The following is a 27,519-nucleotide window of genomic DNA, read 5'->3' on the forward strand; positions in this document are numbered from 1 at the left end:
GTCTTCAGCTCTCCTCTACGTGCCGGCATCTACCAAAACGAAAGACACAATTTTCCATCCCCCGTTCACATTTTCCCACCCGCAGTGGGGTCTTGCGGATGGGGAGGGGGACTGTCCCATCCCACCACAACACATCCCCTGTGGCGTTTTTCACCGTACAATCCTTTGTTTTAGAAACGTCCAGTCTTTCGCGTTCCAATGCAGCAGCCACATAACAAGAGGGCATTACACATACCGATGAACCATCCTTACGTCCGTTTTTCCCACTGCCAACGGGGTGGCATACACGCACACACACACACGACTAACCATCAAACCATCGAAAGCCGAATCGTTCGAGTACCTCGTGGAAAATCCCTTTCCACCTCATACAACATACAGCCCTCTAAACCACACATATCCTTAATTCTGCTTCAACCCTTACAAGCTCCTGCCACTTTACCCATGCTGTCACCCACGTGTAGCTTGTTTGATATTCTACAACCCTCGGTCACCCTTTCCTCGCTTTCCTCTTACGCTGGCCGTGTTTTCCCGCGGTCACCGTCAAACGCCGTATCGTTTGGTTCATTACAAATTCCAGTTTCTTTTAAAGATCTTCATCAAAATGCTTATTTTCGATAGCGTCCGTACCGTCCACCTCAGAGCTCAGAGTCCACTTCCATACCATCATCCGGGCTTTTTGATTCGTATGTTTGGTCCATCCAATGAAGGACGCGAGGGGTGGCAATGTTTATCTTTCCACGGCGCATCCACCCCCATACATCGTTGTCTGTAAGCGTGGGCTTCGTATGTGACATGGCGCAATAACGAAGGCACTTTGATTAATTTCTCCCCCTGGTTGGACACGGTACAGCGGTGAAAGGGAATGGTTTGTGATGGAGAAAGGAAGAGAAATTGTAATTTGCTGGACGGTAATGGTAATTTGTGTACGTCAGAGAAAATGGTTGTAGGTATTTGAAGAAAGATTTCAAAAGTAAATTTTCAACTTCAACAAATGTTTTTTTCCAATAATTTTATTGTTGACAGAAGTCTGTTAAAAACAAACAACAATAAATAAATATGATAAACTTTTATAAAAAAAAACACACAAGTAAAACTTGAACTTCTGCTTCACAGAAAAGGATCAGGGAAGATCACGTGCCAACGCAAACCTCAACGTAAGTTCATCGAAAATATGAATCAGTCGGAACTTTTCAGTACGATTTTCACGCCCCGTTCCCGGTTCTGGTCAGCCGCGTAAAGCGTGAAAGAAAAGTTTGGCCTCTGCTTCGGCCTTCACGGTCAGCAGACAGTACGGTGCGTGTGAGAGGCGGCTGGAAAGCCTTTACAGTTACTTTCCACCCGAGCCCTTTCTGATTTGAAGCATGTAAAATCTTTAAAAAGATTTATGACGCTTCCTTCACCCGCCTTTGGATTGGAGGTGTATCGCCGAAAGGTGTTGAAGTTTAAAAAATCCTGTTAGCATGATTTGAATCAACCAATCAACCATCGTTGGAAGCTAGTGTGTGCTGACAACATTATATCAGCAACGTACATGGTATATGGATTTAGGTTTTGTATAACCTTGTGGCCATTTTCTTAACGAAATTTGTTAATTACAGCTGTGACTTTTGCCTTTTCACTTTCTTTTTAAAGCAACGCCGGACATTCGCTTCACTGAACAGTAGCTCAATTTAAGGAGTTATTTAAAGAAAAACCTAAAAAAAAAATAATACTTCTCTAACTGAAAAACACGAAAAAAATCCCCCTCCCAATTCTTTGATTAAGTAAGTTTGAGATTTTTTTATTTACATGTTTTGCTACTCCTTTTCAACTAAAACGGGCACTTCTTTCCTTTGTTTTGCTTCCTTTTTCTGTTTGCATCTGCTTTGAAAACTTCTTTAAACTCATTTTTCGTTGCGCAACGTTGGTTTTGTTCGTTGCTGATTGAGTGGTGAAACTTTTCTTATTGACACTTTTGTTTTGAGTTTTACCTGTTCAATTTAATAGTCATTTGGGACAATTTGTTTGTTTTTTTCCTTTTATCTGCTGTTTTTATGTCTTCTCTAACTCAATTCATGGAAATCGCTTGACTGTTGCCAATTTCATCATTTATACTATCAAGCTTTTTCAGTTACTTTCAATTTATTTCTTTATTTCTCACTTTAAATCTGTACTTTTTGTGTTTTTTTTTCGGCACAAAAATAAAATTCTCTGTAATTAATTAATGAAAAACATTGCTCATTCGACGTCGATAGAATCGAAAATAAAGAAGGAACATACCCTAAAATGCCAACCAATACTGGGATGAAGTTAAAATACAAAAAAAAAGTTTGATATATAAGTCTGTATAAGACAATCGGGGAGAAAAACACAACGTGTCGACGCACAACCTCAAACTCCCAACTCTGTTCGTTATCCTGGCCATCGGCAGAAAAGGGGTGACTGAATTAAAGAAAAATATAACGCAACGAATATGGAAAAACAATTCCAAATGGCAGACGCTTCATCTCAACTAACTTTGCCCTACCTTGCTGCTAATATTATCATTGCCACTATCGACTCGCCAGCGAAGACGCTCGCAATCCAAATACACGAGTACATAATGATTGAGAAAAAAAAGTTAAAGAACCGGACCGGCTTCATTTTTTTTTTGTCATGAAAATGATTCCCAAATGGAACGGAGCAGGATGGTGCTAGCCAAGGACAGTCCGGAAAAATGGGGGAAAGAAGAAAAAGCGCCACCTTCGTAAATCGCAGCATCTAACATGGGTTGAAAGCAAAGGCACAAGACACACCGCGGGAGAAATAAGTACTCATCACCCCTTTTTTCCCATCCCGGTAAAACCTTCTCACGCAGCGAAGAAGAATGGAAGATGTTATGTGAAAATAAAACAAAAAAAAACCTAGATAAGAACCGAACGACCTTTCCTTGTGCCAGAAGAAAAATTAGAAGCCAATTGCTTGGCTCGCCGAGCGGAAGAAAATAAAAACCGGTGCAACACAGTGTGTTGGCCCAACGAGAAGGACAACCGATGCAGATAAGACACGAGGAAAGGAAAGAGAGCGAAGAAATAATTTAAGAAAAGAGGTAAACGAAAGAAGCTTAAGACAATGTAAAATGCGTCGCGAGCGATCAACTGTAACGTTGGAAAAATTAATGTAATGAAAAGCATGGAAAGCAGAGAGTGAGCGAGGACCGCAAGTGGAACTGGAGTTTCTTTTGGAGATGTGCCAACGTGCCAAGTTTCAATTTTATATAACTTTTTCTCTTTCGTTCTCTTTCTGTGCTACATTCTATTGTTACTCTTCTATTTTTCCACCGCGAAAATTTTTATTTTCTTGTTACTTATCTAATTTTTCTTCGTTTTTCTATGTTTCTGTATTTGATTTTATCTTTTTTCTTTTCACTTCTAACTTCTTTTATAAACGTTTTCTTTCTACATTGCATGTCAAGAGAATTGAATAGAAGTTGAAAGAAAAATAATACGATGAAACTGTTTCGTTTTTCAAACTGTTTCACCATCCGTTCACTTTTTGTAACAGTTTTTATTTGGCTTTAAGTCCTGCTTAGAACCAAAGGCTCCATCACCTGGCATCAACCACGGACCAACCGTTCACGGTTTCCCCTCTAGTTGTGATTTATATCCTGTTTGCCAATTTTCGATGGAATATTCATCATCATCGTCGGATGTTTTTTTATTCTTTCGTTTCTTCTTTACTTTTTCACTTTCTACTTCTTTTTCTTCCGGTTCAGTTGCTTCTTCTCATTTATCTCTTAAGGATGTATATTTTTTTTTTGTTCCGCTGTTTTGCTTTCCGTCCTCCCAAAACGGGGAGGGGATTTGTGTCTATTACCCCTTTTTCCAATGCCATCTTCTTTTTTTTCCATACTTCCTTCACAAAACTTAACTAAAGGAGTGCTTTTGGCCGTTAATGGTCCGCTGAAACTCATTAACGGCTAAAATGCGTCAAAGAATGTTCTTTGTACTTTAAATTTAAACACGTAAGCAGTACATTATTTTACAATTTATACTCTATATTCATTAGAAGCATCGCACTTTACAGTATGTAATAAGCAGGCTTTTGATATTTTATCATTCACTTTTGTGTTATTCGGTTTATTGTACTTTAAACTTTACAATACGTTAAACTAGTGTTGGGTGAATCTGAACGAATCTTTGTGCTGAATAAATGACTCTCTCTCTTCTCTCTTCCTGGCTTTAACGACCTTACACAGGTCACGCCGGCAATTTCTGGCTTACTAGACTTATTTTTACCACGTAGCCGGATAGTCACTCCTTGCTAAGGGGGGACGACGGTCCGGATGGAATTTGAACCCGGTCCTGCCGTGTGGGCTGGCGCCGTTTATCATATGCACCACCGGGCCGCCCCGGACTCTGAATCTAAATAAATGACTCTAAATCTTTATTCTGATTCTGAATCCTCACAGAATCTTGCATCCACAAAGATTGATGGTCATCTGATTGATTGATAGATTGATTGGAATAACAAGAGCTCTTTGCCGTGTTATTCCTTTTTGGAGTTTATTTACCTATAGGTGGATAATCTAGAGTACGGTCCGGGAGTGATTTTGTCGCCCACGTAGGTAATCTCATCTGCTTTAAAATCCAGTTTTTTTCTGAAGTCATACACGTACAAAAGACGGTAAATCAAAATATCTAACACTCAAAATCATATATTACCTTGCCCTGCTGTAAAATGATAAATTTTAGCTCACCATAATAAGTAACTCTAACGGAAATAAATCTCAACCTCTATTCGTTCAACATCGGAATGTAAACTATCTGGCGCCATTTTTCAAATTCCAACCGACTTAACCTCGGTTGACCAAACGGTCCAAACGATGATTGTCAAATGAGCACGAAACCCTTGTTCGAAATTGCTTCTGCAAGTGGTACACGATTATTAAACGATGCTGTCTCGTGTAAGCTAACCCCTATTTCATTAATCGAAGAGGCCGGTCCCTTTGCTACACCATAGCCGAAGGACCCTCTTGCCCAATGGTCAATGCATCCCGACTGACCAGGGCGAGATTTAATTTAATAAACGTTCTCCCGACACGGCTTTACTGCGAAGAACATTTTCTTAATCTTGCCTCTCGCACCCGCCAATCGTAAACCGTTGATACCGGTTTTGAAACTGGGGGAAAATCACGGTAAGGCCTCCACCGTAAGGGTTGTGTTTTTATTATGATGTAGTTACACACGGATTTTCATCCCTCATAGGCACGTTTTTTCCGGACTGGTCCCGGACCCGGGTCCGATCGACAAATGGTCGGCAACACTCCCATTCCGGTACTACACACTTCTAGCGTTGACCATTGGTCAATGGGCACATGCCGAAAATAGGGGTTATAACATTTGGCCCCCTGAGCTTGCCGCGAGCAAAGGGAAAAATGAGCAGTGGGCAACTTAAATGAAAAGGAAGTTTTAATTTTAAGGTCCTACAAAACTCAAACGGTTTGCAATCGAAACGGAAGGTCACTCTTATGCTTTAAAAGGTCGTGTTCATTTCCCGGACCTACCTCGTCACCCTTCCCCTTTCCTGGCCCATTGGCGAGATCTTGAAAGGATGGACAGTTGGGGTCGACTGGCGGACGGTTTAATGCTGACCTTTTTCTCACACTCCACAAACCGGCCACACTGTACTGACCCTTTCCTTGTATCAGCTCAGCAAAAAAAAGGACACTTTTTACGCAACGGAATGCAATGTCGTATGCAAATGCAAATTGAACGCGCTGACCAGGTCAACAGGGCAGGTCAAGTTCGGGATGCCCTTAAGGGACAGCACACCCGGTCCCGGATCGAACGGGGACAACGGAGTGGACGGCAAAGTTGCACAGAATTAGATTGGTTTCATCCTAATTATTATTATCTCCGATGCGGCTCGGATTGACCCTCGAGACGTCGGGACAGCTCAATCGTACCCTTCATCTTCCGGGCACCGAAAAGGTCGTTCTGCTACTGACCAACGGTCAAGAAGCAAACGCGTAGCAGACGGCAGAGGGAAAAAAACCATCTCACAGACGGGTCAAATCAAGTAGTTAGTTTGTAACCATTTACCCGGTGCGGGTTTTAACCCTGGTGGAGTGTTGTGCTTACAAGCGATAAAACTTGTTTTACTATTTTTATTCACCTCGTAGCCCTGGGTTGGGATTTGTGGCACTGGGAAGTATTTTTTTTAAAGACTGCTACAACCGTATCGACCGAACGGACAACGAGCATTCGAGCGGATCCATAAGAAGCACGACAATGTTTCTTAATTTTTGGCTGTAATTCAGAACTGATTTATCACCCCACGATGGGATACAGGGAAAAATGTGTTCTTCACTCTTCTTCCCAAGATAAGCAAGCAGCGTGGTTGGTTTGATTGTAATTGTATGAACTGCGAATAATTAAAAGCATCCCATTTGGTGACCCTTGAACTGGTCACACTCATCCCTGCGAAGGGCATGTCGTATGGGATCTCCTGTGATCCGAGTATAGAAATAATGAACTCAAAGACATTTGCTGACCGTTTATCGCATTGGCCTTGTTGACCGTTACATTGCGTTTTAACGGTTTCTCTTCTAAAACTAGTTAATCGACTCAATTTTAGGGGATTGGTCAGTTGTGAAAATCAATTGGCTGCATTTGTTACATCGTTTCACTAAACTGTAATTAGGAACAAAAATATTCTAAATCACATACATCACATAATAGCGTTTACTATAGCATATTTGTAAACTTAGATTCTTTCATGATGGAATTCGTTAGATTTTTCGAATTTTTCATTAAATTTCATTGAATAGTAATGATTGAGAATAGTTTTTTGATCGATGTCTCTCTTTTCTGCCAGACGACGGCGCTCGACCGTATGCAGTTTAGAGGACTTCTGCAGCAGGTCAACATCACGAAGAGGTTGTAGTACCTTATTACGAGGTTGTTACGATTGCGATTTGTTCAATTTCAACAGTGCTTTAGTGCATTTTTTATTGTATTGTGGATTACTCTTTTGCTGGCAAACGGTTTTCGTTTACTATTTTCGTTTCATTTAAAATCAAATTGTTGCTAATTTTCACCCATGAAATATTTCAACATTTTGCTATGAAACATTTCAGCAGCATTGCTGCGTTCAAGAAATAAGGTAGAATGTTTGCCCTTTTTCCGCTAGGTGGCGCATTTAACTGATGCTATTTTTAGAACACAATTGCAGCATAATGATATGCTATTGTTTGTCATAGATAACAATAATATATGCATCGTTCACAAATTAAGACACGTATATTAGTTTGCATGTTGTTCATTATCTCTTTTAACTTTTAGTTTAGGGGGTGGTAGTTACCTACATCCACGCACTACACTAACCAGGCGAAAGGTACAGAATGTCAACAGCTGGAGTATTTATACGCCCTTATTTCCCCCCTGCTTCGACAGTCAGGATGGCCGAGCGGTCTAAGGCGCTACGTTCAGGTCGTAGTCTACTCTGTAGGCGTGGGTTCGAATCCCACTTCTGACAAATGAGAAACTTTTTTATTGTGTCATTCATTACCTATTCTTTTTTAAACTCAAATAAGAGAGGCATTGCTATCAAGTTACTATTGTTTCGCTCAGACATAAGATAAATGTACTTACACTTACATAAATACAGGAAAACGGAGAACAATAACAGACAAAACAATAAAGAGATTTCACTCCACACAACCAAAAAAAGGAATCGCTTGTCAGAAGTGGGATTCGAACCCACGCCTACAGAGTAGACTACGACCTGAACGTAGCGCCTTAGACCGCTCGGCCATCCTGACTTGTCTAATGTCTTCAGATTTATTTCTTACAGCTTACCACGCTCTGTTCAAAAGAAAAGATCTACTGTTTTTACATTTTCCGTCGATCACAAATTTCCTTCGTAGGTGGAAATTATTTCACCCCAGATGAACCATTTCCAACACTTATTTAACATTTCTTCTCATTCGTGGTTAATAGATACTAGTACACATTTTGGGGTCAATAGATTTTGTGATCTATATACACAATTTTCGTTCTGTTTAAAATATGCTCAATGTAACATACCTTATAAACATGATCAGCACGTACTACAAATGTACAAGCTTGCTTTGCCATACCAGATTAAACCAATATTATAATGCATAAAAATAAAAAAACGCAACAAATGTCTAATCATAAATAGTCAGTGGACGACGCACTAATGCTTGTGTTGAATCTTTAATAACTTTAATTAAAAAGAGAATAATCACCTGAACCTTTTGCAATGTAAAATATAATTCGTATTGTTTTAACAACACTGAGTATAATACATTACGACGAAATGTTTCCGTTGATAGTAATAACATAAGTAACATCCGTCTTTCAATCTTCAATAATAGACATAAGATTTCGAAAAGATGTGCATCAATGTGTTATCACAAAATCGTGCATATGATGAATAGAAATAGAAATGATTGTGTAATTGACCTATCTTTTTCTCTATTACAATTTTCACAATGAAACATATCTGTATACACACACTTTTTCTGAATTAATGATCTTGGCGTGGGGCATTGCTGCTGACAGGCGATAGAATAAATGATAGACGGACGGGAATGTTTGTTCGTTGTTTGTCCTCTTCATTGTTGCAATTGTAACTATAAAGCCGTAACAAAAACAGACTTCGGAGTTGTCAGAAGTGGGATTCGAACCCACGCCTACAGAGTAGACTACGACCTGAACGTAGCGCCTTAGACCGCTCGGCCATCCTGACTTGTCTATTGTTTTCTTATACTATTGCGAAAGGTGCAATAGTCTAATTAAAATCTATTTTAAGAGTAAATAAGTATTCTTTTCAGAATAATGCGCATATATATGTGCTACAAAGTGATTAAAACTACAAAAAAAGCACTTTAATTCTTTCTGTAGTATGTTCATCGTACCTTCCACAACTGTTTCTTGCCATATTCACTTTTAAATTCGTAGATTGTACTTGCTGGTATTACAAACAGTAACAGCAATAGTTTTATAAACCAAAAGGAATTTGTTATGTCAGAAGTGGGATTCGAACCCACGCCTACAGAGTAGACTACGACCTGAACGTAGCGCCTTAGACCGCTCGGCCATCCTGACATATCTATTGTTTCTTAACTTCCCACGACTCACACACCAAATTTTATTTTTAGCAAAATTATACGCATTACACCATGGTTAAAGGCGCGAAAATGAAGTGAACCGGTGCAGAAGAAAATGTAGCAGAGGTTTTGATAAAAGAAAACATCAAAACGAAACCCAGATTTAAAGGTAGATAATTGGAAATTGTACAAAAATAAGCTACATCCACAATGAAATATGGAACTGTGATGCACTGTAGCGAAATAGTTAAATCAGTGGAACGATTGATGCATTTATGATTAATAGAAACCGAACCACAAACACAAGCATTAATGAATCAATGATCATTTATTGAATCATCATTCATACTTACGATGGGAATAAAACTGCAAATGAATAAGAAAAAACTTCCTTTTGTCAGAAGTGGGATTCGAACCCACGCCTACAGAGTAGACTACGACCTGAACGTAGCGCCTTAGACCGCTCGGCCATCCTGACATGTTAACAAACTTCCTGAAATTTACGCACCCCATCGATTTACGCACCACACAGCATAGACAGACAGCTAAACAAATGCTCATTATGCAATATATGATCATGTTCACGTACTGATCACTAAGGGCGCAGCACACCCTCTTGGATGATGCGCATCGTATCAGGTGAAGAGTAAGCGCGAATGAACGCGCAACGCAAACCACTTCTGTTAACAACTTCGCTTAGCGCTTGATACTTCAACAATTCTTTTCATGATACTAACATAGAACAAAATACATTTTCCTCACAGGTGTGATTTTTCAATGGCAGCATCTTTATTCTTAGTCGTTTCTTCTATTTTACATAGTTTCATCAAGCTTGGAAGCTTTTTGTTTCTGTTATGTTTATGTTTTGCATTAGTCTGGTTTCTTAAAACGTACAGTGTTTGTCCCACCATCACTTGCTTCACACCTGTCCTCGTCGTCGTCGTATCACTTCGGTTCTGTTCGGACCATCCCGTTTATGCACGCACGCATTTCATCCTAGCTTTGACGGTGTCTCCATTACTCCAAAATACACCATACATCGTCAGCAAAAAATAAAAAAATAACAATAGACCGAAACAATACATAGAAAGGCATGCAACGTGTTGTTTGTTTGTTTGTTTATGTTTCACCGTGCGAGAAAAGCAGTAAGAGGTTTTTTTTTGCGCAGGAACATTCAAGCTAAATATATTGATCAGTCACTTATAACTTTTTCTTCACGTGTTCGTAAGATCCTTTCACCCACACTTGGAGCTACAACTTTTGTCTATCCTCCTCACTGTTACAGTGCATGAAGCAATAAACGTACGATTGTTACAGACGGTTCCGTTACAATGCTGCGTTTCACATTGGTAATATTTCCTATTTGTTTGTTCCTGTATGAATTTTGGTTCGTTTTACTCGATTCGTTAAGCATCTCAATGTATCAATAGCTAATGTTTGGGGCGTGATCCACCCCTTCTTCTTGTTGTGCGCCCTCAGGACGAACGAAAGAGATGCTCCAGAAATCTTCCCCCAAAAACCCCGTGCAGTGTGGTAAAAAGCAGTTTTGAAAGAATTCTTTCAATGATGTGTGTTTTTGTTGCCCTAACTTCTCGCTGCTCGATTGAGTAATAATACTTATTTAGAATATGTGTATACAGAGACCATTCCATAAAAGCATGGACACAGTCGACATTTACCAAAAAAGCGTTAATCAGTAGCAGCTAAATTTAGTATTCGCTTCATATCGCTCCCTTTTTCCATTACTACGCAAAACAAGAAAGAAGTACTACATTTATAAAGGGGATGTTTTTTTTCTAATCATTTTGATAGCTAAAACCAAAGACGGAAGTGTCGTAATGTTTTTTTTTCTCTTTGTGTTGGCATGATCATAAAATTGTAGTGCGATCTTCAGTGTACTTGTGTTAGTATTTGGCAATCATTCTTTGCATTTATTGATAGGGTACAGGTTGATAGACGAATCAACTGAAGCTTTGTTCTCAGGCGCATGTTCTTCGACACACTTGTTTAGTTTTCGCACCTCAGCATCACAAACACACGATCGTTTGAAACAAACCGAAAACCATTCTCCCATGTCCATTTCAACCACAATTTACATGAATTTTGAAAGCACCAATGTTTTTTTTCTATTCTTCAATTTTTATTCCTAATATATTATCAACTTTTCATCCGGACCATTGCCGTCCAGTTTTTTTTTCTTCTTCATCTTTATATTCGATTGTATTTTATAGTTTAATATTGTTCTTTCTACTACATTTTTTATCGTCCAATACATGGACTGTGTAAAATACTTCATCAAAAAAGAAAGAAAGAAAAAAACAAGAAATTCTTTACCACCCAAAAACTCACTCTCACATTCTTTCGTGTATTTTACCATACATTCACAAAAATTTTACTTCTGCTCCTTTCTACCATCGATGTAACTTTACATTACACACGTTCACTGTAAAATTCGATATATATTCTTTTGTAAAATTATTGTATGCCTCCATTGTGGTGTTTTATTGAATAATCGTAGTCTGAAGTTTTATTATTAGCTGTGTTTGTGTGTATGTGTGTAAGTGTTTTGTTTGTGTTTTATTGTGTATTATCATACTTATAATATTGATCGTACCGCAACGTATACGGTTGCGTGTAAAATCGTTATAAATCGTCATAAATGATGCTTCCAAAAGCGCACATATTTCCACTACCAAAAAGGCCCTAGCTGGACAGGTTACCCATCCTTACTACAAAACGCTTCCCGTAAAAGCTTAATAGTAACCATTCAATGACAAAACTGTTCAAATAAAACATTACTCAATGCAATCTACTGTCCCCCCGATTATTGCATGTGCGTGGGACACAGTTAACTTATCTCACCAAGAACAGGAGAATCAACGTTTTACAGCAAAAAGCAAATGGTTCGTAACGACACTAATACTATGGGTACGCACGAACGAACGCACGATCTACGTAAAATGATGAAGAAGCACAGAGTAGTAATAGTAGTGAAGTTGACGTTACATATCCGGGTCCGAAGATTTATTACGACACACTAAATGGTAATATTAATATGCGTCCTCTTAAAAACTACGCTAAGCCCATGGCACTTGCTGTTAGTAAATCGTTCACGCAGCAACACTGGGTAGCTGGCGTTTACTAATCCTTTCCTATCCACACCATGTCCAGAACCGTAAAAAACTGTACAGTAAACTGTCTTCCCTATCGTCTATCCCTCCCGTGGGCTCTTGGGATCGGATTTTCACATTTGGTTTAGTAAGGTTGAACATCCTTCTCTGCGTACTTCTTCAGTTTCAGTGCTTTCATTCAGTTGATGCTGTGCCGAGCAAGCATCCTTCTCTCACAACATTCTCGCCTCTCTCGCTATTTCTCAGTCTAACAACAACCACGTGGGCCCACGAGGGCCATCCATGGCCAATCCATTCCCGCGTTGGTTCTGTTGGAGCCGGATATTTTATATCGCTTTATTATGTTTTAACAATCAAAACCCTCTTGATCCGTGATCCGTCCTAAAACAAAGCATAAGAAACTGTACATAGTTCCGGCGAATGTCCGTTGTCCGGAATCCGAACGTTCTCAATTCGAGATTCTTAAACACTAACGTACAGAGTAGTACTGTGCAAATGTAGTGAATTATTTTACACAAGCTGCAAACTTTTCATTTACGCTTGCTTGCGATTAAAGTTACCACTAGCTCCGAAGCTCATCCGGTGGCATGAGAGCAGTAGTAAAGAGTTTAAATAAATTATACTTAAACAACGGCATTTCGTTCCGTCTCCCTTCCCCGTTAGTGTTGGCGGTATTTCTTTGCTTTGCTACCTAATCACAATAATGATTGATCGATTGCGCTTCTAAATTACTCGATTTGCTTACCAGCATTAGATCATTCCTAACCTTATGTCGTAAAAGTTCGTTACTGGAAAGAACATTCCATTCATTTTCTAAGCAGACTTTCGTTTCGCACAGTTTGCGTATATGTATGCGTAAGCGTTTTTCCAACGCACGTTTCTACCCCCTTAGGCCAATACATTACATACATTTAGGCGTTTGCCTACCACGACGCTAGTACGTATCGGTTTTAGTAGCACTTTCTTTCCTGCATTGTGGCCAATACAGGCACAGTAGGGTTCAGACCCGTTGCTGATGGGTTGGTGGTGGTTGATGTTGCTGCTGTTGTTGCTGCTGCTGCTGTAGGTATTGATGATTCAGCAGCTGCTGATGATGATGGTGATGAAGATGAGGAGAAGGGCCAGGTTGTGATATTGTGGTACCTGTGTGGCCAACAGTAGTGTTCGTGGTGGTCAGTTGTGTCTTCTCGCTGCGCTTTGGTGGTGGTGGAGGTGGTCGCTTCTTTACACTACCTCCACTTGCAGCAGGCAGAGGGCCACCACTCGGAAGTTGCTGATGGAGTGGCACTGCTACGTTCGGAACGATGGGATAGTTTGGTTCCATGCCCATGTTGCTGCCTAGATTCTCGTACAAACCGTCCGGTGCTCCACCGTAGTGTTCCTGCACCCAGTTGCTCACGTTGGCCGTCTCTCGATAGTAAGGTGTGGCGGACGAGTACAGATCGTTACCACCGTGAATGTCACGGAAGCCGAGCACTTCGTGTGGAGTTGTCGCTGGTTCTAGCTTACATTTCTGCGCTACTTGCCACTTCTTGTTCATCACACGCTGGAGATCTTTAAGGAAATCACGAGGAGGGTTAGCGCTCGATTCGCTCAACCGCTTCGGCGAGGTGTACGTTGTCGAAAGGCGCGTTGCTTCGGCTCTTGGTGGTGGAGCCGGAGGACCGACGCTGTACGTGGCACAGAGACGTCTCGGGGACGGTGGCACTTCTTGCATTTCATCCTCAAAACACACCTTGCGTCGCAGCAACACTGGTGATTCGGCAAACGATACACTCTTCGCTGGAGCTGCAGGAGCCACCGGTACATCGGAAGCGGAACCATCACTACCGTTGTAAGGAGGTGGTGCCTTGTACGGAGGAGCTTTCAGTGCCGAGGGCTTTAGCGTTTTCGAGTAAATTGGTTCCTTCTTCAAGATGGCCGTAGGTGCTGGGTTCGGTAACGTGTGACTGTGGCTGTTCAGCTTCATTATCGACTGCGCCACGGAGGGCATCGCATTGATTGAACGCTGTTCCTGCTGACGAATGGTGCCACCATTCGTGTTGCTTGTTATGCTAACGGCAGGTAGTACGGAGGAAGACTGTACATTTGTGATGGAAGAACCTGCCGACGCCGACGGTGGTGGCGGAGGAGGTAATTGCACAGAAGCCAGCGACAGTTGAGATCCAGTGAATGAGTTGTCGAGTTCGTTCGGAGGTGGCGGAGGCGGTAGCGAATCGAGCGACAACGTAGAGCCGGAAAAGTTCCCCGCTCCCATTATCGCCGGATCGTCCGTAGCGGGTGGTGGCGGTGGTGGCGGAAGCGAAAACGTCGAATCAGTCATGCAGGACGGTATCGGTTCAACGATCGTTCCGGGGCCACCGTTTGGTGTGACGATTGTTGGATGAGCCGATGGGCTCAAGATGATCACCGGTGGTTCAAAGTTGACCGGCGTGTTCAACACACTGCCCATGGGCGTTGGCGTTGAGGCGGAGGAACTCATGCTTTCAATCGAGCCACGATTTTGTGTTGGAATCGGGCGTCGTTTAAGGGTACCGCTGCCGGTACTCTCTTCACTTCTTCGCCGACTGTGACGTCGCGTAAGCGTACCTCCTTCACCTATGGAACCCGAACACGTAGATCCGGCACCGGGTGAATCTTTCAGTCGCGTTGTCTCGCCTACTTCCTTTAGCTGGCGAGTCATCGAGGTGAGTGGAAGATTTGGTTTCATCGAAGGTTTGCGTTTAATGGTGCCCGTTGGAAACTCGGAATCAAACCCGTTGTTCTCGTCCGACAGACATCCGCTCGAGCTTGACGATGACGCCCTGGACAGGCGTCCATTTCCGTTGGTCGCGCAGCCATTGCTATTACTGCCATTGGTAGTGTTGAGAGGAACTAGGAGATGATTGCTACCACTTCCGCTGCTGTTGCTGCTTCCCGTGCTACACTGTGAAGGAACGGACGATACAATGCTCCCAATGGAGCTGCTGCGGGCAGAGCTAAGTTTATCTAGCTCTTCCCGAGCCAAATCATCCAGCAGTGTTCGGTGATTGTCTAGAAGCTTCTTTCCATACTGTAGAGATAGAAGAGACAAAAACAAAAAACAAAACGTTATTAGGACACGTTTTCCTCTCACTACAGGAAGCGCATTAAAACTGACCTTCATAACGCGTATGGCAGTTATCCAGTTTTCCAATGTGGACGCATCTTCGGCACACAACATCTTCACCGACCGTATACCTTTCACACCGGGCGGTACTTTAGGACAGCGCAGTGCGAACGTGTAGTCTGTCGGGGCTTTGTGCTTCTTCTTCCAGCCAAGACCACGATACACTTCGTGTCCAGCAAACAGCGCCAGGCACAGCAGATCCTTTGCCGAACGTGTTTTTTCCTTCGGGTAGTAATGCAACCCGGATGCCCGCAGCACAAAGTGATACTTCTTCCAGCCCTTTTTGGCATCGTTCTTCATGTACAGGGGTCCTTCCAGCGTGATCTGACTCCCGCTGCTGAAAAACTCATCCAGCAACATCGTCCTATGGTTGAAGAAAAATGGAACGATTACATTGTAAGCTCACGCGACGCTTCATGACTCTTTAATTCTGCTTACCTTGTATGCTCGTCGTGCTCACTTCCGGGAGCCATCTGTGTACCGGGCAGGAAAGCTTCGGGTGTCTTAAACAGTGCTACCTTATCCGGTCGCTGAAGGAACAGCACCCGATTCTTCGAGTCCCGATTCCACAGCATCAAGTTGTCTACCAGCATTTCGTGATCTTCGAACAGACGCTCCATTTGCAGCTCGGGCAGATGCTCTACGATGGCCCAAGTCGGTTCCATCTGAACGTGGTTTTTGTCTGCCAACAGTCGCGTCACGTGCCCGCAGCTCATCGTTTCGTCGACCAACAGTGACTTGGAGGCACCATCGGCAGAGAATGCCTTCACGAACAGTCGCCTAACCGAGGCTTGTTCTAGCTTTTGTAGTGCGAGGTGAATTTTAGCCTGTTTCCCGCCATCTAACAGATTTTGCTGATTAACTGTTGGTCCCGATGTAGCACTATGTACCACTGCTCCCCCAGCTGCCGCCTGGAGGTGCTTGAGATGAGAGCTGCTTACACTGCTCGAAGCGGACGATTCGCTCGACATCAGCGACACCGTATCGCTGAAGGCGGAATCATTGTCTGGGCTGTCGGTACGTGGTTCACGGTGTAGACTGATACTACCTCCACCGACTCCGGGGACTCCCATACCGCTTGCGATGCTACCTCCACTGCAGACTGTATCGGCTGCCACACTGCTACAGCCACTTTCAGACGAAAGCGTCGTATTTGTAGCTGCTGAAATTGTGGAGTTGGTGCGACTGTGACTACGACCATGACGCAGATCACCTCGCTCTTCCAGTATGCTCAGTTCGCCCAATATGGCATCCAGCTCGGCCTCTTGCGTTTCCTCCAGGTTCGCCATCGAGAAGCGGTACGAATCGGTACGCTCGGACGATGTGTTACTTTTCGGTCGTAGCCGTGCCGCTGTTGTTAACGTTGTATTTGCTGGATTGCCTGTTGTAGCCGTTGTACCGCTGATATCAAAACTCTGCAAGGAAAGAATAGCCAAAATGGAGTCAGTTCCATACGATTGCTTTTTATGGTACGGAGATAGAAGATCTGGCTAGATTACAGGTTGAATTGCTAGCAGGAGAACGACACCACAACTCGGTACAATTACACTCTAACAGACCAACCTATGACTCTTCCATTTATCAAACTGTTCAACGCTCATCGGCAACGGCCGTTCCTCTGTCCCTCTTGATTCTATCATCCTTTTTTAATGACGAACTGCTTTTAATGTTCACAACCGTGACGGATTCGTTCACTGAACCCGGCGCTACGAAAACGTTTAGCTGCAACAAAATAAACATGAACTGACCAGCACCGAAAAAACAGACACTGATTCGTTGTCAAACTATCCCAAATCCGCTGGGGTATTTCATCCCAATCGGAGCTCCCAGAAGTCTTGGCCTACTGCACTCATTAGTGCGTCGGTTTCAAAGTTAGATAACTTCTATTCTAGTGAAAATCGCGTCTTTCAAAATACTGCAATATCCCTCCCTGTTATGATAATTACTCTTTCTTCTACGCCTACTGGTACTATCGCAATACTTCCAACACCCAACGGGATCAAAGATCGGTTCACAGTGGCGACCATTAGTCACCGCGGTACCAGAAGTTACAGCAGAAATACTGAGAAATGAAACGAACCGCAACGGGGCGCGAAAAGAAAACACATTTTCCGAATCACTTGCGCGGTCGTCCCACATGGCTCGGGTTAAATTCCAAACAACTGCAACACCCCCTACACACTTCACTGAACGTTTGTTTGTTTTTGTGGGAATGCTTGTACTGCCCGCGTGCTTAGATCGCGAATATCTTACGTTTCCTTCTCAGAATTCCCGTTATTACTCACTGAAGGGAAAACACTGCCACCACAGTGTACCAATCGATCTCAGATACCCCGAACCATGGGTTCAAATTCATTCAGAAATTTTCCGATAAATAAACTTTCAAGCACACACACACACATAAACGCACGTAAACACTTGCGCACATCAGATTCGTTTACTACGGGAATTCTCGCACAGAATCCATTGCATCATACAGCAATTGACATACACTCGTGGGCCCTTATTTCTTGTCCAGAAAGAAACCGGAATCTTGGAGCAGCGTAGAGAATAAAAAAAAACAATCAATCTTCAATACAAAAATAAACTTCCACGGAATCCGGTTCGTCCGGTACGATGCAATCAGGTTAAATAGCATGAATGTAGGAGAACAGCAAGTCGTCGCGTTTCCGCTTCGATAAAATGTTGCACCGGAGCAAAAACGGTCTCAATTTGCTGGCGTTGTCGCGCGTGTAGGTTTTCCAGTGGCACCTCTTGAATCACCTTTTTTCACGGAATTAGCACACCGATCGACCGACCAAGCAGCAAAGATTCTGGCGAACATGGCGAAAGTCTCGCGGAGCCAATTTGCGATTGTGCACGGGAGATGTGCTGGTTTTATTATAGTCCCCCCAATTAGCCAATTAGCAGGTAACACGCCTTCTGCTTTGCTCCATGTCTACCAGAAGGACGCGTCGGATTTACTTTTATTTTTATCTCAACTCACCCTCGCACTAAACAGCTTCTCGGACGGATGGATTAGCTCGTGCGGCCATCACCAGAAGAATAACCAGACACAAGTATTAGCGCCCATAATCTCTCAATTCTAGACCAGTGACTAATCGGTAGCGTGTCGTGACTGTACACCCATTTTGGAAACGTACTATTTCTCGTCAGCGAACTTTTGGCTGTGCGGCGCTGTTTGTATAATAACCAAGCAGCAAACAAACTAACGCTCCCCCGATAAAAAAAAAACACACACACGGTTTACTTTGACGAAAACGTTTTAATATTTGCCCCGGTGTGATGTTTCGCCGAATCGACGACTTTTTTACTTATTGTTTTTGCTACGATAGTCCCGGTTCGTGGGCACAGCACTGCACAATGGTTCTTCTCGTTCCGTGTTTCATTCGCGTGCAGACGGCAGAACGCATGCGCCCCGAAAATGCACGCTACGATTCGTTACCATATCTTCCTTGCAACTCAACCCCATTCGCGGGTTTGTCGCCAGTACACCAAGCGGTATAGTATAGCCAAACAGTTGCGAATCGATATCAAACGTCTGCAAAATCTCGCATTTTTGACAGTTCACAAGTTCGAGGTTAGGGTTCGCCAAGTACAACCGTGTTGATACAGAGGGCGCTGGTGTGGTGCCGCTGTACAAAAACTCTCCACAACAGAAGGTTACCGGCCGTTGCACTAAAGTTACGGCAATAACCCAGCCGATTAGTCTTACGCCAGTAGTAAAGTCAATGGAATGAAAAAGTAGGCGCCGCATTACACACGAGATGGACACCACGGAATGCATACGTCCGTGTGGTGAATGAAAACACTCCATTCAGCTGGAGACCCTGCGGCTGTGACGTCAATTCGCCGGGCAAACATCATTCACAAACGCAGATGAATCATCTGGCACGAATGGGAAGGATGGAACGTTCATAGTACGAAGGAACCGGTAACCGGTTGGTAAGTGTGTGGCCTTTCGCGGTCGCCAGCTGATTGTGTAAAAAAATTGCTGTGCTAATTAAGCGAGTGGTGAAGGAATTTCAACGCCAACACGGGCCCATCACGTCCGTGAGTAATCGTAACACGATCAATATGCTGCTCCGCGTCGACAACCTCTTCCCAAGATGGCGTCGATTTTGGGGAAGGAAGCGGATAAGCATGTTGAGGAATACCAATTCAGATACCGGCAATGCGGGAACCGGCGGTTGTTATGCAACGCTCAATCCGAGGGCATGTATGTCACGCGAGAGTGACCCGTGATTTCTATACTTCCATGCCAAAATCCGGATGACTATAAATGCAACGCTCAGGAGCGTGTGGGGTATGCGTCGACGAAATTCAACACCCGCTCAATTCCAACCACCGTAATGGTACACAATTAGATTAGAAGAAGTGAGAGGACTTTGTCTCGGATTGCTGCATATTACACCATTCAAACATTGAGGCAAGCGCTACTATTACGGCAACATTGTAGTATTACGGCCCTGTTTGCTCTTTAAGAAGCTTTCAATCGATCGAAATAGACAAACTTTCACCTACCAACGGTATGTTTCAAAGGGTTCAAAGCTTGCAGCAACTGTGTCGTGCTAAAATGTCCTACTTTGGTTGTCCATTTTTGTAATTCCATCGAGACAGAGGAAACCATAGGAATAAAATGGAACAAACTAACCCAGTTTATTTTTTTGGAGTCAGCTTTTAGAAACACAAAGAACACGAAATCTCCGCAGCACAGAAGGTGAAGCTAATTAAATGCCAACTGGATCTTTTCGTTCATTCATCTGCGGTTTGCCCACCGCACGTATCATACCGCAGATACGACAGCAATTATCTTTTCATTCTTTCGCTATTATAGACCACAAATCACTAAACTTTGCTCGTCAAAAAAATCCCCCCCTAGGTAAAGGGAGAGACTTGGACGACTTTGAGAAAAGAAAAAGGGGAAAAAAATCTGTATCAACCAGAACAGTATATTCTTTCCTATTGTTACTCCAAACCCCATGAAAATAACAGTCACGCGGTCGGTCTTCATCATTCAAATAGTCATTTGCATACTTGCTGTGTTCTGTCATAAAATCAACACCCCCGAAAGGGAGTAAAGCGGGGGGGAAATACAACCAAATCCATCCATCAGACACACATCAAAGTTCGTAGAAAAAAATCAGTATCCTCCGTTTTTTTTTCGACAGCTCCATCGAACCGACTCTTGCGCTTGAATGCATTCTTGTTCCGAATGCGAGAATTCATCCCTTTTTGGTGGAAGTCAGCACTCCGTCTCGCTTTGGATGATTAAAGCAATAATCTCCATTCTCGTTTCCCAAAGCAGTGCTTGTGCCTTTCGCCGCAACACAATGGCACACAACTGTTCCGTTCTGATGTTTATCCCCGGGTACGTCCAACGGCAAACGGTATCAGACTCGCTCAGCCAAGAGTACGTAGATACGCAACGAGAAAATAGAAAGGAAACCGTTGGTCCGTTGTTACCATCCCGTCAAATATACATTAAAATTAAATGTCTTCTTCCCAAACACCCACAATACCGATCCAAAACAATGGACGACACGGACTCGATCCACGATTCCAAGCAGCGGAAGACACAAACCTCCAAATCCATTCCGGACGTGCACATGCGTTAGCGTTCGTTTCGATGTTTGCCATACCACCGAGGAGCATCATGCATTATAACGACACCCAGACGGGCAGGTTACCGGGTGCAAAGAAGTAGTTACTAATCATTCCAGTAGCCAACAGTGAGGAAACGGTAACTTCCGTTCACAGCAAAGCGGAAGAATACTGATTAGAACGGATCGGGAAACACTGCTCAATAATACCTTTTCCCTTATTTATGCACAGCGGTGAATATAGGTTTGTACCCACTTGTGTTTTAATATCTTTCCTGCCGGTCAAAGAGTTTTGGACAGTTGGACGCGTTGGACGCGGACAATCGTAAAACGATCAGTGATCTCTTCAGCAGGACAACTTCTGTCACGGTATTTCGATAATCATTTACATGTTCCTTTTCGGGGGTTGATTATCAATTCCAAGCACTTACGATGATGTTCAAACTAACGCAAGATGATACCAACCGGACAATATGGGGAACCTCCTCCCCAGGGGTGCGGAATCTGCTAGATCGTTACATCCATATGGATAATAGCTCCGGTTTTCTCGCTGAAACACAATGAGAGTTTCAGCTCCGGAAAGGAAGTGTTTAATTTGAATACATAATAATTCACAACCGGACACACACACACGCACACGCACATACATACGGCCACTCAGGGTCGTGCTGTCAACTACGGCCACATTGTAAAACTCGAAACTTGGAGCGAAGTAGACGAGAAATGATAAAGAATAATGATTTCCACAGGCTGGCCGGGCCGGGTTCCAGCGTGTGTGGTAGCCTCCATCGAGTTGTCGTCGTTTTTGCGATTTATTAGCCGGGAGTAGGTCGTTAAATGGTTGTCAACACATGGGCTCGCTGCCACCGTGCATTTTCATCCAGCATATTATTTACTCCGTTCCGTGCCATATTGGTTCACTCGGAAGGGTAGTAATAGCTTTACCAGCAACGCCATCATTTCACGCAATATGTCTCTCCATTATCAATCGCCGTAATGTTGTGGATGGAAGGAAGCGTACGAAATTTAACACTCAGATGCTCTTCCCTGCTTGTCGTGGTTGGTTGGTTGGGTGATATGATCGTCTTTTTTTCGACATCGAACATCGACCACCCTGAACACCGTTGTCCTTATATAGAAGGGATGGTGCGAATGCAAGACCCTAGCCGTTACTAGAACGTTGCAAACCATGTTCAAAGCTACGGAGCTTATCTTATCATACTGGTAAAACACACGTACGGGGTTTCTTTTTCATTTTTCCATGTAGAATCTTCAGGACCCTTCATCATACGCTACGTTTACGCTCATAAAGAAAGCAATGGAAGAAGACCAACGATCCTTGCCTGCCCTAATCAATCCTGACTTGCTGGTCGCCGACAATCGGTACGATTGTTAAGGCATCAACAGGTAAGAGAGATTTATTGGTGATTTAGAACAGTGCTTCCAAGTTCCAGGAAAACTTTTCCAAAGACAGCCAAACCAATCCGTGGGTGAAACAGGGCTATGTCGGTTCATTCCCAACACACGGTACAATGTCCCCGTCGTGTTAGCCGAGCGGTGTCTTGCCTGCATAATGCGACACTTGACAGTTCAGTATCGTCCCGACCTGTCCCGTGTAGATGCTTCGAATACCATATCCAGAAATCGGCGGTCAGCCCATCATCATTAGAAATTCAAAACAAAAACCACAAAAAATTCCTCGCGAAGGACGGAATGACAAAAAAAAGAAGGAATCGACCGAAAAGGTACACGTTATTAAAAAATACCCAAACCGACTCGGTTGTGTTTTTTGGGGTTTCGAGCTTCATGAAGTCGCACGCGGAAGCCGTTAACATTCTTGCCACAGAGAGTGTGTGAGGAAGACCTTACGATTCCAATGCTTTGTACTGATCACGTACGATCGAATGCATGTGGCTGCAGAGCGGGTGGATGAGAAAGTCGAAGAAGTTTACCAAAGTCTTTCGGGAGCAAACAAAGGACCGATAGTTAGAAAACCTAACTTATCACGGGAGAGTCTCGCATTGCCGATAACACTAGCATCGGAAGGAGCTGAGCTTAAATTGTACGTAAACATGTTCAATACTTTCGATTGTTTGTTTGGCTTTTCCATTCCCAACGCTACAATTGGTACGATTCTTAATGGCGGGAGTATTGCATGGGTACTGGATAAAGTTTCCCACTAGTTCTGAAGGAAGGGGCGTTGGGTTGCTTCAGAACTCAACAAAGAAAAATGCATTCATCCAACAATCGAGAATTCCCTGCTAGGTATGTATTGGTGTACATGTGGGTGCGCCACAAGTTGTACCACAGTTGTTGCTGTTCAGATTCCGAACTCTGCACGCATCCGCATCCGCCAAAGAACGTAGCGTAGAAAATATCTTCCCCATATCAGATGGCAAGCGGATGGAATAATAATGCACAGCTCAAGACATGGGCGCGATCCTTCCCGTGCTGCTTATTTCAATTTTCAGTAAAGAAGCTCGAAAAGAAATTCATCCACCCGTTTCACATCGAGAAGCCGTCGGCCGACATGCACTTTATGGTTGCATGAAGCTGGCGAAGAACGGAACGGACGAAAACGGTCCGGACAGAATAAACAAACGTTCGCATTGCATTAGCCAAGGCATTGGCTGCGCAGCTTCCGTCCCACACAATGAAATGGGTAAGCATCACACCAAATCAAACATACGTTTTTTTGTGTGTGCCTTCTCTCGTTCATCATAATCGAGAACACATTCTTTTCCACTACATCGGTACAACAGCGCACAGCGAGATCTTCGAGCTCCAGGAAGCAAGAAAAAGGCGGAACCGATTTTCGCGGCTCACTTGCGTGCGCTATTCGTGAAGATTCGCTGAAGACGTTCCACATCCCTCTTAGACGCCCATTGTTGGTGCCGTTTTGATGATCAACAGACCGACCCGGTCCCGGTTTTATTCAAACGTTTCATTCTAACCATCCGATCTTCGCCCGGTACGCATATCGTACGCAGACGATCGTAACCGGGCGTAATAGCCTGGAGGGAAGCATTCCTGTCTGGTCATTTCCCGCGCACGAATCTTCGCACTGGCGAAAGCGAAAACGTGTTGGAGCGCATTGTCCAAACCGTGGCAGAGATTCTTTGTTCGGCCAGTGAAGTTTCGTCGTCTGAAGCATGTTTTAACGCTTGGTCCCCCATTTTCTTAAGGCTTGACAGTGATGAACAGTGCATGTGTCATCGTGTATGTCAATGTCTTCACTTCACTTACAAAGATGGAGTACGGTGGGCGATAAGACACTGCCTCAAGTTGTGAGCCACTCCGAAGGTCGCTATAGATGAGACCGAAAACCTATTACGAAATGCTAGTTTTTTGAATACCCGATTTAGAGGGTACGAAACCTCTTGAAAATGTTGAGGAACCACAGGGTCGAGAAGGGCAAAGACGCTTGCTAAAGGCGCTAGCCATCGAGTGTCATTGTTAGCCGTTAATTAAAAAAACAGACGAACTAATTGTCAGTGGATAAAGGCGCCCTCTGGATGGAGAGCAGTTCGATGGGTTTTGTTGCTACACAACTGAATGACTGTTAATTGTTTCCGAAAATCTATCATTGGATGTAGTCAGAAGACTTGTTCTCAGAATGTTGCATGTTTCTTTCCAATAATTCATCCCACTGACTACAAAGCGAAGTTGCGATGCTAGAAATAGCCCTATAGTGCAAGCTACCCAAGCAATGAGATTAATATTATAAATTACACCCTCTTCTTCGTTTCCCTCGCTTCCAACTAACTGTCGTCCACCATTCCGCAACGCTGTTTGCAGTGTTGCCAACACTCCATTGCAGTAGTTGCAGTTGGCGGAATCTTTCTAGAAGAACAAACCCCACGGAACCAACGATACACGAGAGCCATGAACGTGACTAGCAATTGTCACTGCTAAAAGACAAAGGAAAATTGTCGCCAACTTTCCGCGAAGACCGGGCAAAGAATCCAGCGCCTGTGGCCTGGTGGGTAATTGGGATGATTTACAGACCGTATAATCTACGCGACCGCAACGGAACACTATAAATGATGAAGATCGTTAAACTTACACATTCGTTCGAGTACATTGAGGCGGAATCAAAGTCCGACCAGCTACTATCCAGTATCGACATCCTTGAGGTAGCGCGATTGTGTCACCAGCTTCTACTATCCACGTACGAATGTTTCTCGTATTGAAGCAGGAACGTCTAATTGAGCATGGCCTTTCTTCGCGCGCACTCGATCAATTGATCACCCGTATGCAGGTTGATCAGCATGCGACCATATTCACACCGGGTAGCCTAACGTCTGCTCCACCACACTTAATAACGAAAAAAAACACAAAATCACTGCACAAAGAGATAGCTTCAGACTTCCGGCCACTTCAAGCCAGCCCTAGGATCAAAGGTCGCACGGCACTCTGAGCGGTAGCTCAAAGAATCAATTGGAACTGTTTTGCCCGATCGTACAGGGTTTATCAGGTCAATATGGCATCTGAAAGGCATAGTTCGCCGGCCAGAACATGTATTTCGTTTCCTGTCAAGTATTTCATTTGCCTCAACATGAAAATCCTGTTGCCCAATATGATTTTAGAGATTATTGCTTTAGCTTTTTCACCGGGATTGTTGCCTGCTCCTGCTCGTTATTTGTACCATATTTTCTAATTTATTTTTCATGCTTTTTTATAGTTTTTTTTTAATAAAATCATATCATTTAATAAAGGGTGAGGGCACAGCGTTACGCTGTTGTGCCATTTGGAGCAAAATTTGTTAGATTCATTAAATTATGAGGAGGTTTATCACGAACATTTCGAAAACATGCATGTGTATGTGTAGCATGTGTCAAACCGAATCCGAGCAAAATGTAAACAAAAAAAATTTAGCATGGTACTTTTTATTCCAGCAATTATATATTTCGAATAGATGAACGGAGGAAATATAATTGCATTGCAAAAAATAGTTTATTAGTTCTTTTACACTCCGTACACAATATCAAACCGTTTTATTGCATTCTACGCTATTACGGGATTTTTAAACCTGGCACACATATGCTTTCGAAATGTTCGTGATAAACCTCCTCATAATTTAATGAATCTAACAAATTCTGCTTCAAATGGCACAACAGCGTAAAGCTGTGCCCTCCCCTTTATTAAATGATATGATTTTATTTAAAAAAAAACTATAAAAAAGCATGAAAAATAAATTAGAAAATATGGTACAAATAACGAGCAGGAGCAGGCAACAATCCCGGTGAAAAAGCTAAAGCAATAATCTCTAAAATCATATTGGGCAACAGGATTTTCATGTTGAGGCAAATGAAATACTTGACAGGAAACGAAATACATGTTCTGGCCGGCGAACTATGCCTTTCAGATGCCATATTGACCTGATAAACCCTGTAAGAACAGAACAGATCACCTCACACTGGTCTCCTCACCCGGTGACAAACGCAGCCTATTCTGAGCACAATGCGTATGGTAAACACTTTCGATAACGCACTCCCTCTTTTGCTTTGTTGCGTTGCTTTTGAGGAAATTCTACAACCCCTCTATCGATAAGGAAACGCACCGAACCATTATAAAAACACAGCACATGTTAACACGCGAACAACAACAGAAAAAAATCTCAATTGCAACACCGTTTTGCGTATTGGCCGGTTTTCCATACGCAGCAGTCGTAAAATGCGTGCTCCGATTTGTTCTCTTGACTCTCCAGGGAGCAGGAATGAGTCGTCGCCTTTTACCGCTGGCACACACTGCTGTATAATGTTTGCTACTAGATTGTGCGACGCACAACGTTCCAACTCGAACGAATCAACGAGATTGAAAACCAACTGTGCGAGTGTTTGGCCCGTCGCCACTGTACGGCGAAAGAAGTGACTTTTCTTAATGCAAACGTGCACGCACACTGCTATACCTACGCAAATGCACCGCATAGCAAACGATGTTTTACGATGCTTACAAAGCAGTCGCAACATAACGACGATGTAGGGAACGTGCACGTGTGTACGGTTTAGTAGGGTTGTTTTATCGTTGTATATGTGTTCTTTAGAAGAATTATACAGAAGAAAGCAAGAGAAGGAGAATGTTGTATAAACGCGGAGCATAAAACATAACTCGCGTCGTACAGCGGGATTTGGGATGGGCAGTATAATTTAAGAAAAAAACATAAATATTCTTCAAAAATTGGCAAAACAGATAGACTACAAAATATATTCAAAATACCAAGATCTTCGTACAGAAATTTATCATTTCATAAATAAAGATATGTAAAATAGGTAGATCATTTCAAACTTTAAACTTTAAAGATATAAAATGGTAACCAGATGGTCGACTTGCTAAGAACAATGTTGGAAATATTTAGCATCAACATGAGGCTAATCTTAATCAATGTTACATTTTTAATATACTCTACAGTTACACAAACATATGGTGAATTGAATAAAATCAACCCTCAATAAAAGAAAAATGTCCACATAGGATCACTATTCCATCCCATAGTTTGCCGTTTCCAAGCGGAGTATTTGATGCACCAATACCAAC

General features: G+C 43.0%; 1 protein-coding gene and 5 non-coding genes across 11 annotated transcripts in view; 1 reads left to right on the forward strand and 5 right to left on the reverse strand.

Annotated features, from left to right (window-relative positions):
* The first annotated feature begins 7,417 nt into the window (after nucleotides 1–7,417).
* Trnal-cag (transfer RNA leucine (anticodon CAG)) lies at nucleotides 7,418–7,500 on the forward strand. The gene has a single exon. It is a non-coding gene; the product is annotated as a tRNA-Leu (tRNA).
* A 203-nt stretch (nucleotides 7,501–7,703) lies between these two features.
* Nucleotides 7,704–7,786, reverse strand: Trnal-cag (transfer RNA leucine (anticodon CAG)). The gene has a single exon. It is a non-coding gene; the product is annotated as a tRNA-Leu (tRNA).
* Nucleotides 7,787–8,656: 870 nt separating this feature from the next.
* Trnal-cag (transfer RNA leucine (anticodon CAG)) lies at nucleotides 8,657–8,739 on the reverse strand. Its single transcript has one exon. It is a non-coding gene; the product is annotated as a tRNA-Leu (tRNA).
* Nucleotides 8,740–9,015: 276 nt separating this feature from the next.
* On the reverse strand, nucleotides 9,016–9,098 carry Trnal-cag (transfer RNA leucine (anticodon CAG)). Its single transcript has one exon. It is a non-coding gene; the product is annotated as a tRNA-Leu (tRNA).
* Nucleotides 9,099–9,495: 397 nt separating this feature from the next.
* Nucleotides 9,496–9,578, reverse strand: Trnal-cag (transfer RNA leucine (anticodon CAG)). Its single transcript has one exon. It is a non-coding gene; the product is annotated as a tRNA-Leu (tRNA).
* Nucleotides 9,579–11,201: 1,623 nt separating this feature from the next.
* LOC125760506 (ras-associated and pleckstrin homology domains-containing protein 1) overlaps nucleotides 11,202–27,519 on the reverse strand; it is a 49,820-nt gene continuing 33,502 nt past the window's right edge. For 3 of the 6 annotated variants that reach the window (XM_049420693.1, XM_049420697.1, XM_049420696.1), the window contains 3 exons: nucleotides 15,818–16,794; nucleotides 15,371–15,743; nucleotides 11,202–15,283 (listed from right to left, as the gene is read on the reverse strand). In XM_049420693.1, coding sequence (XP_049276650.1) covers nucleotides 13,232–15,283; nucleotides 15,371–15,743; nucleotides 15,818–16,794 — 3,402 coding nt within the window. In that variant the 3' untranslated portion in view covers nucleotides 11,202–13,231. Of the gene's footprint in view, nucleotides 15,284–15,370; nucleotides 15,744–15,817; nucleotides 16,795–18,142; nucleotides 18,339–18,365; nucleotides 18,838–25,048; nucleotides 25,441–27,519 lie in introns of those variants that run through there. The other 3 variants (XM_049420694.1, XM_049420695.1, XM_049420698.1) reach the window with 3 other exon arrangements.

The sequence above is a fragment of the Anopheles funestus genome, chromosome 2RL (assembly GCF_943734845.2).
Source record: "Anopheles funestus chromosome 2RL, idAnoFuneDA-416_04, whole genome shotgun sequence".
Lineage (NCBI taxonomy): Eukaryota > Metazoa > Arthropoda > Insecta > Diptera > Culicidae > Anopheles > Anopheles funestus.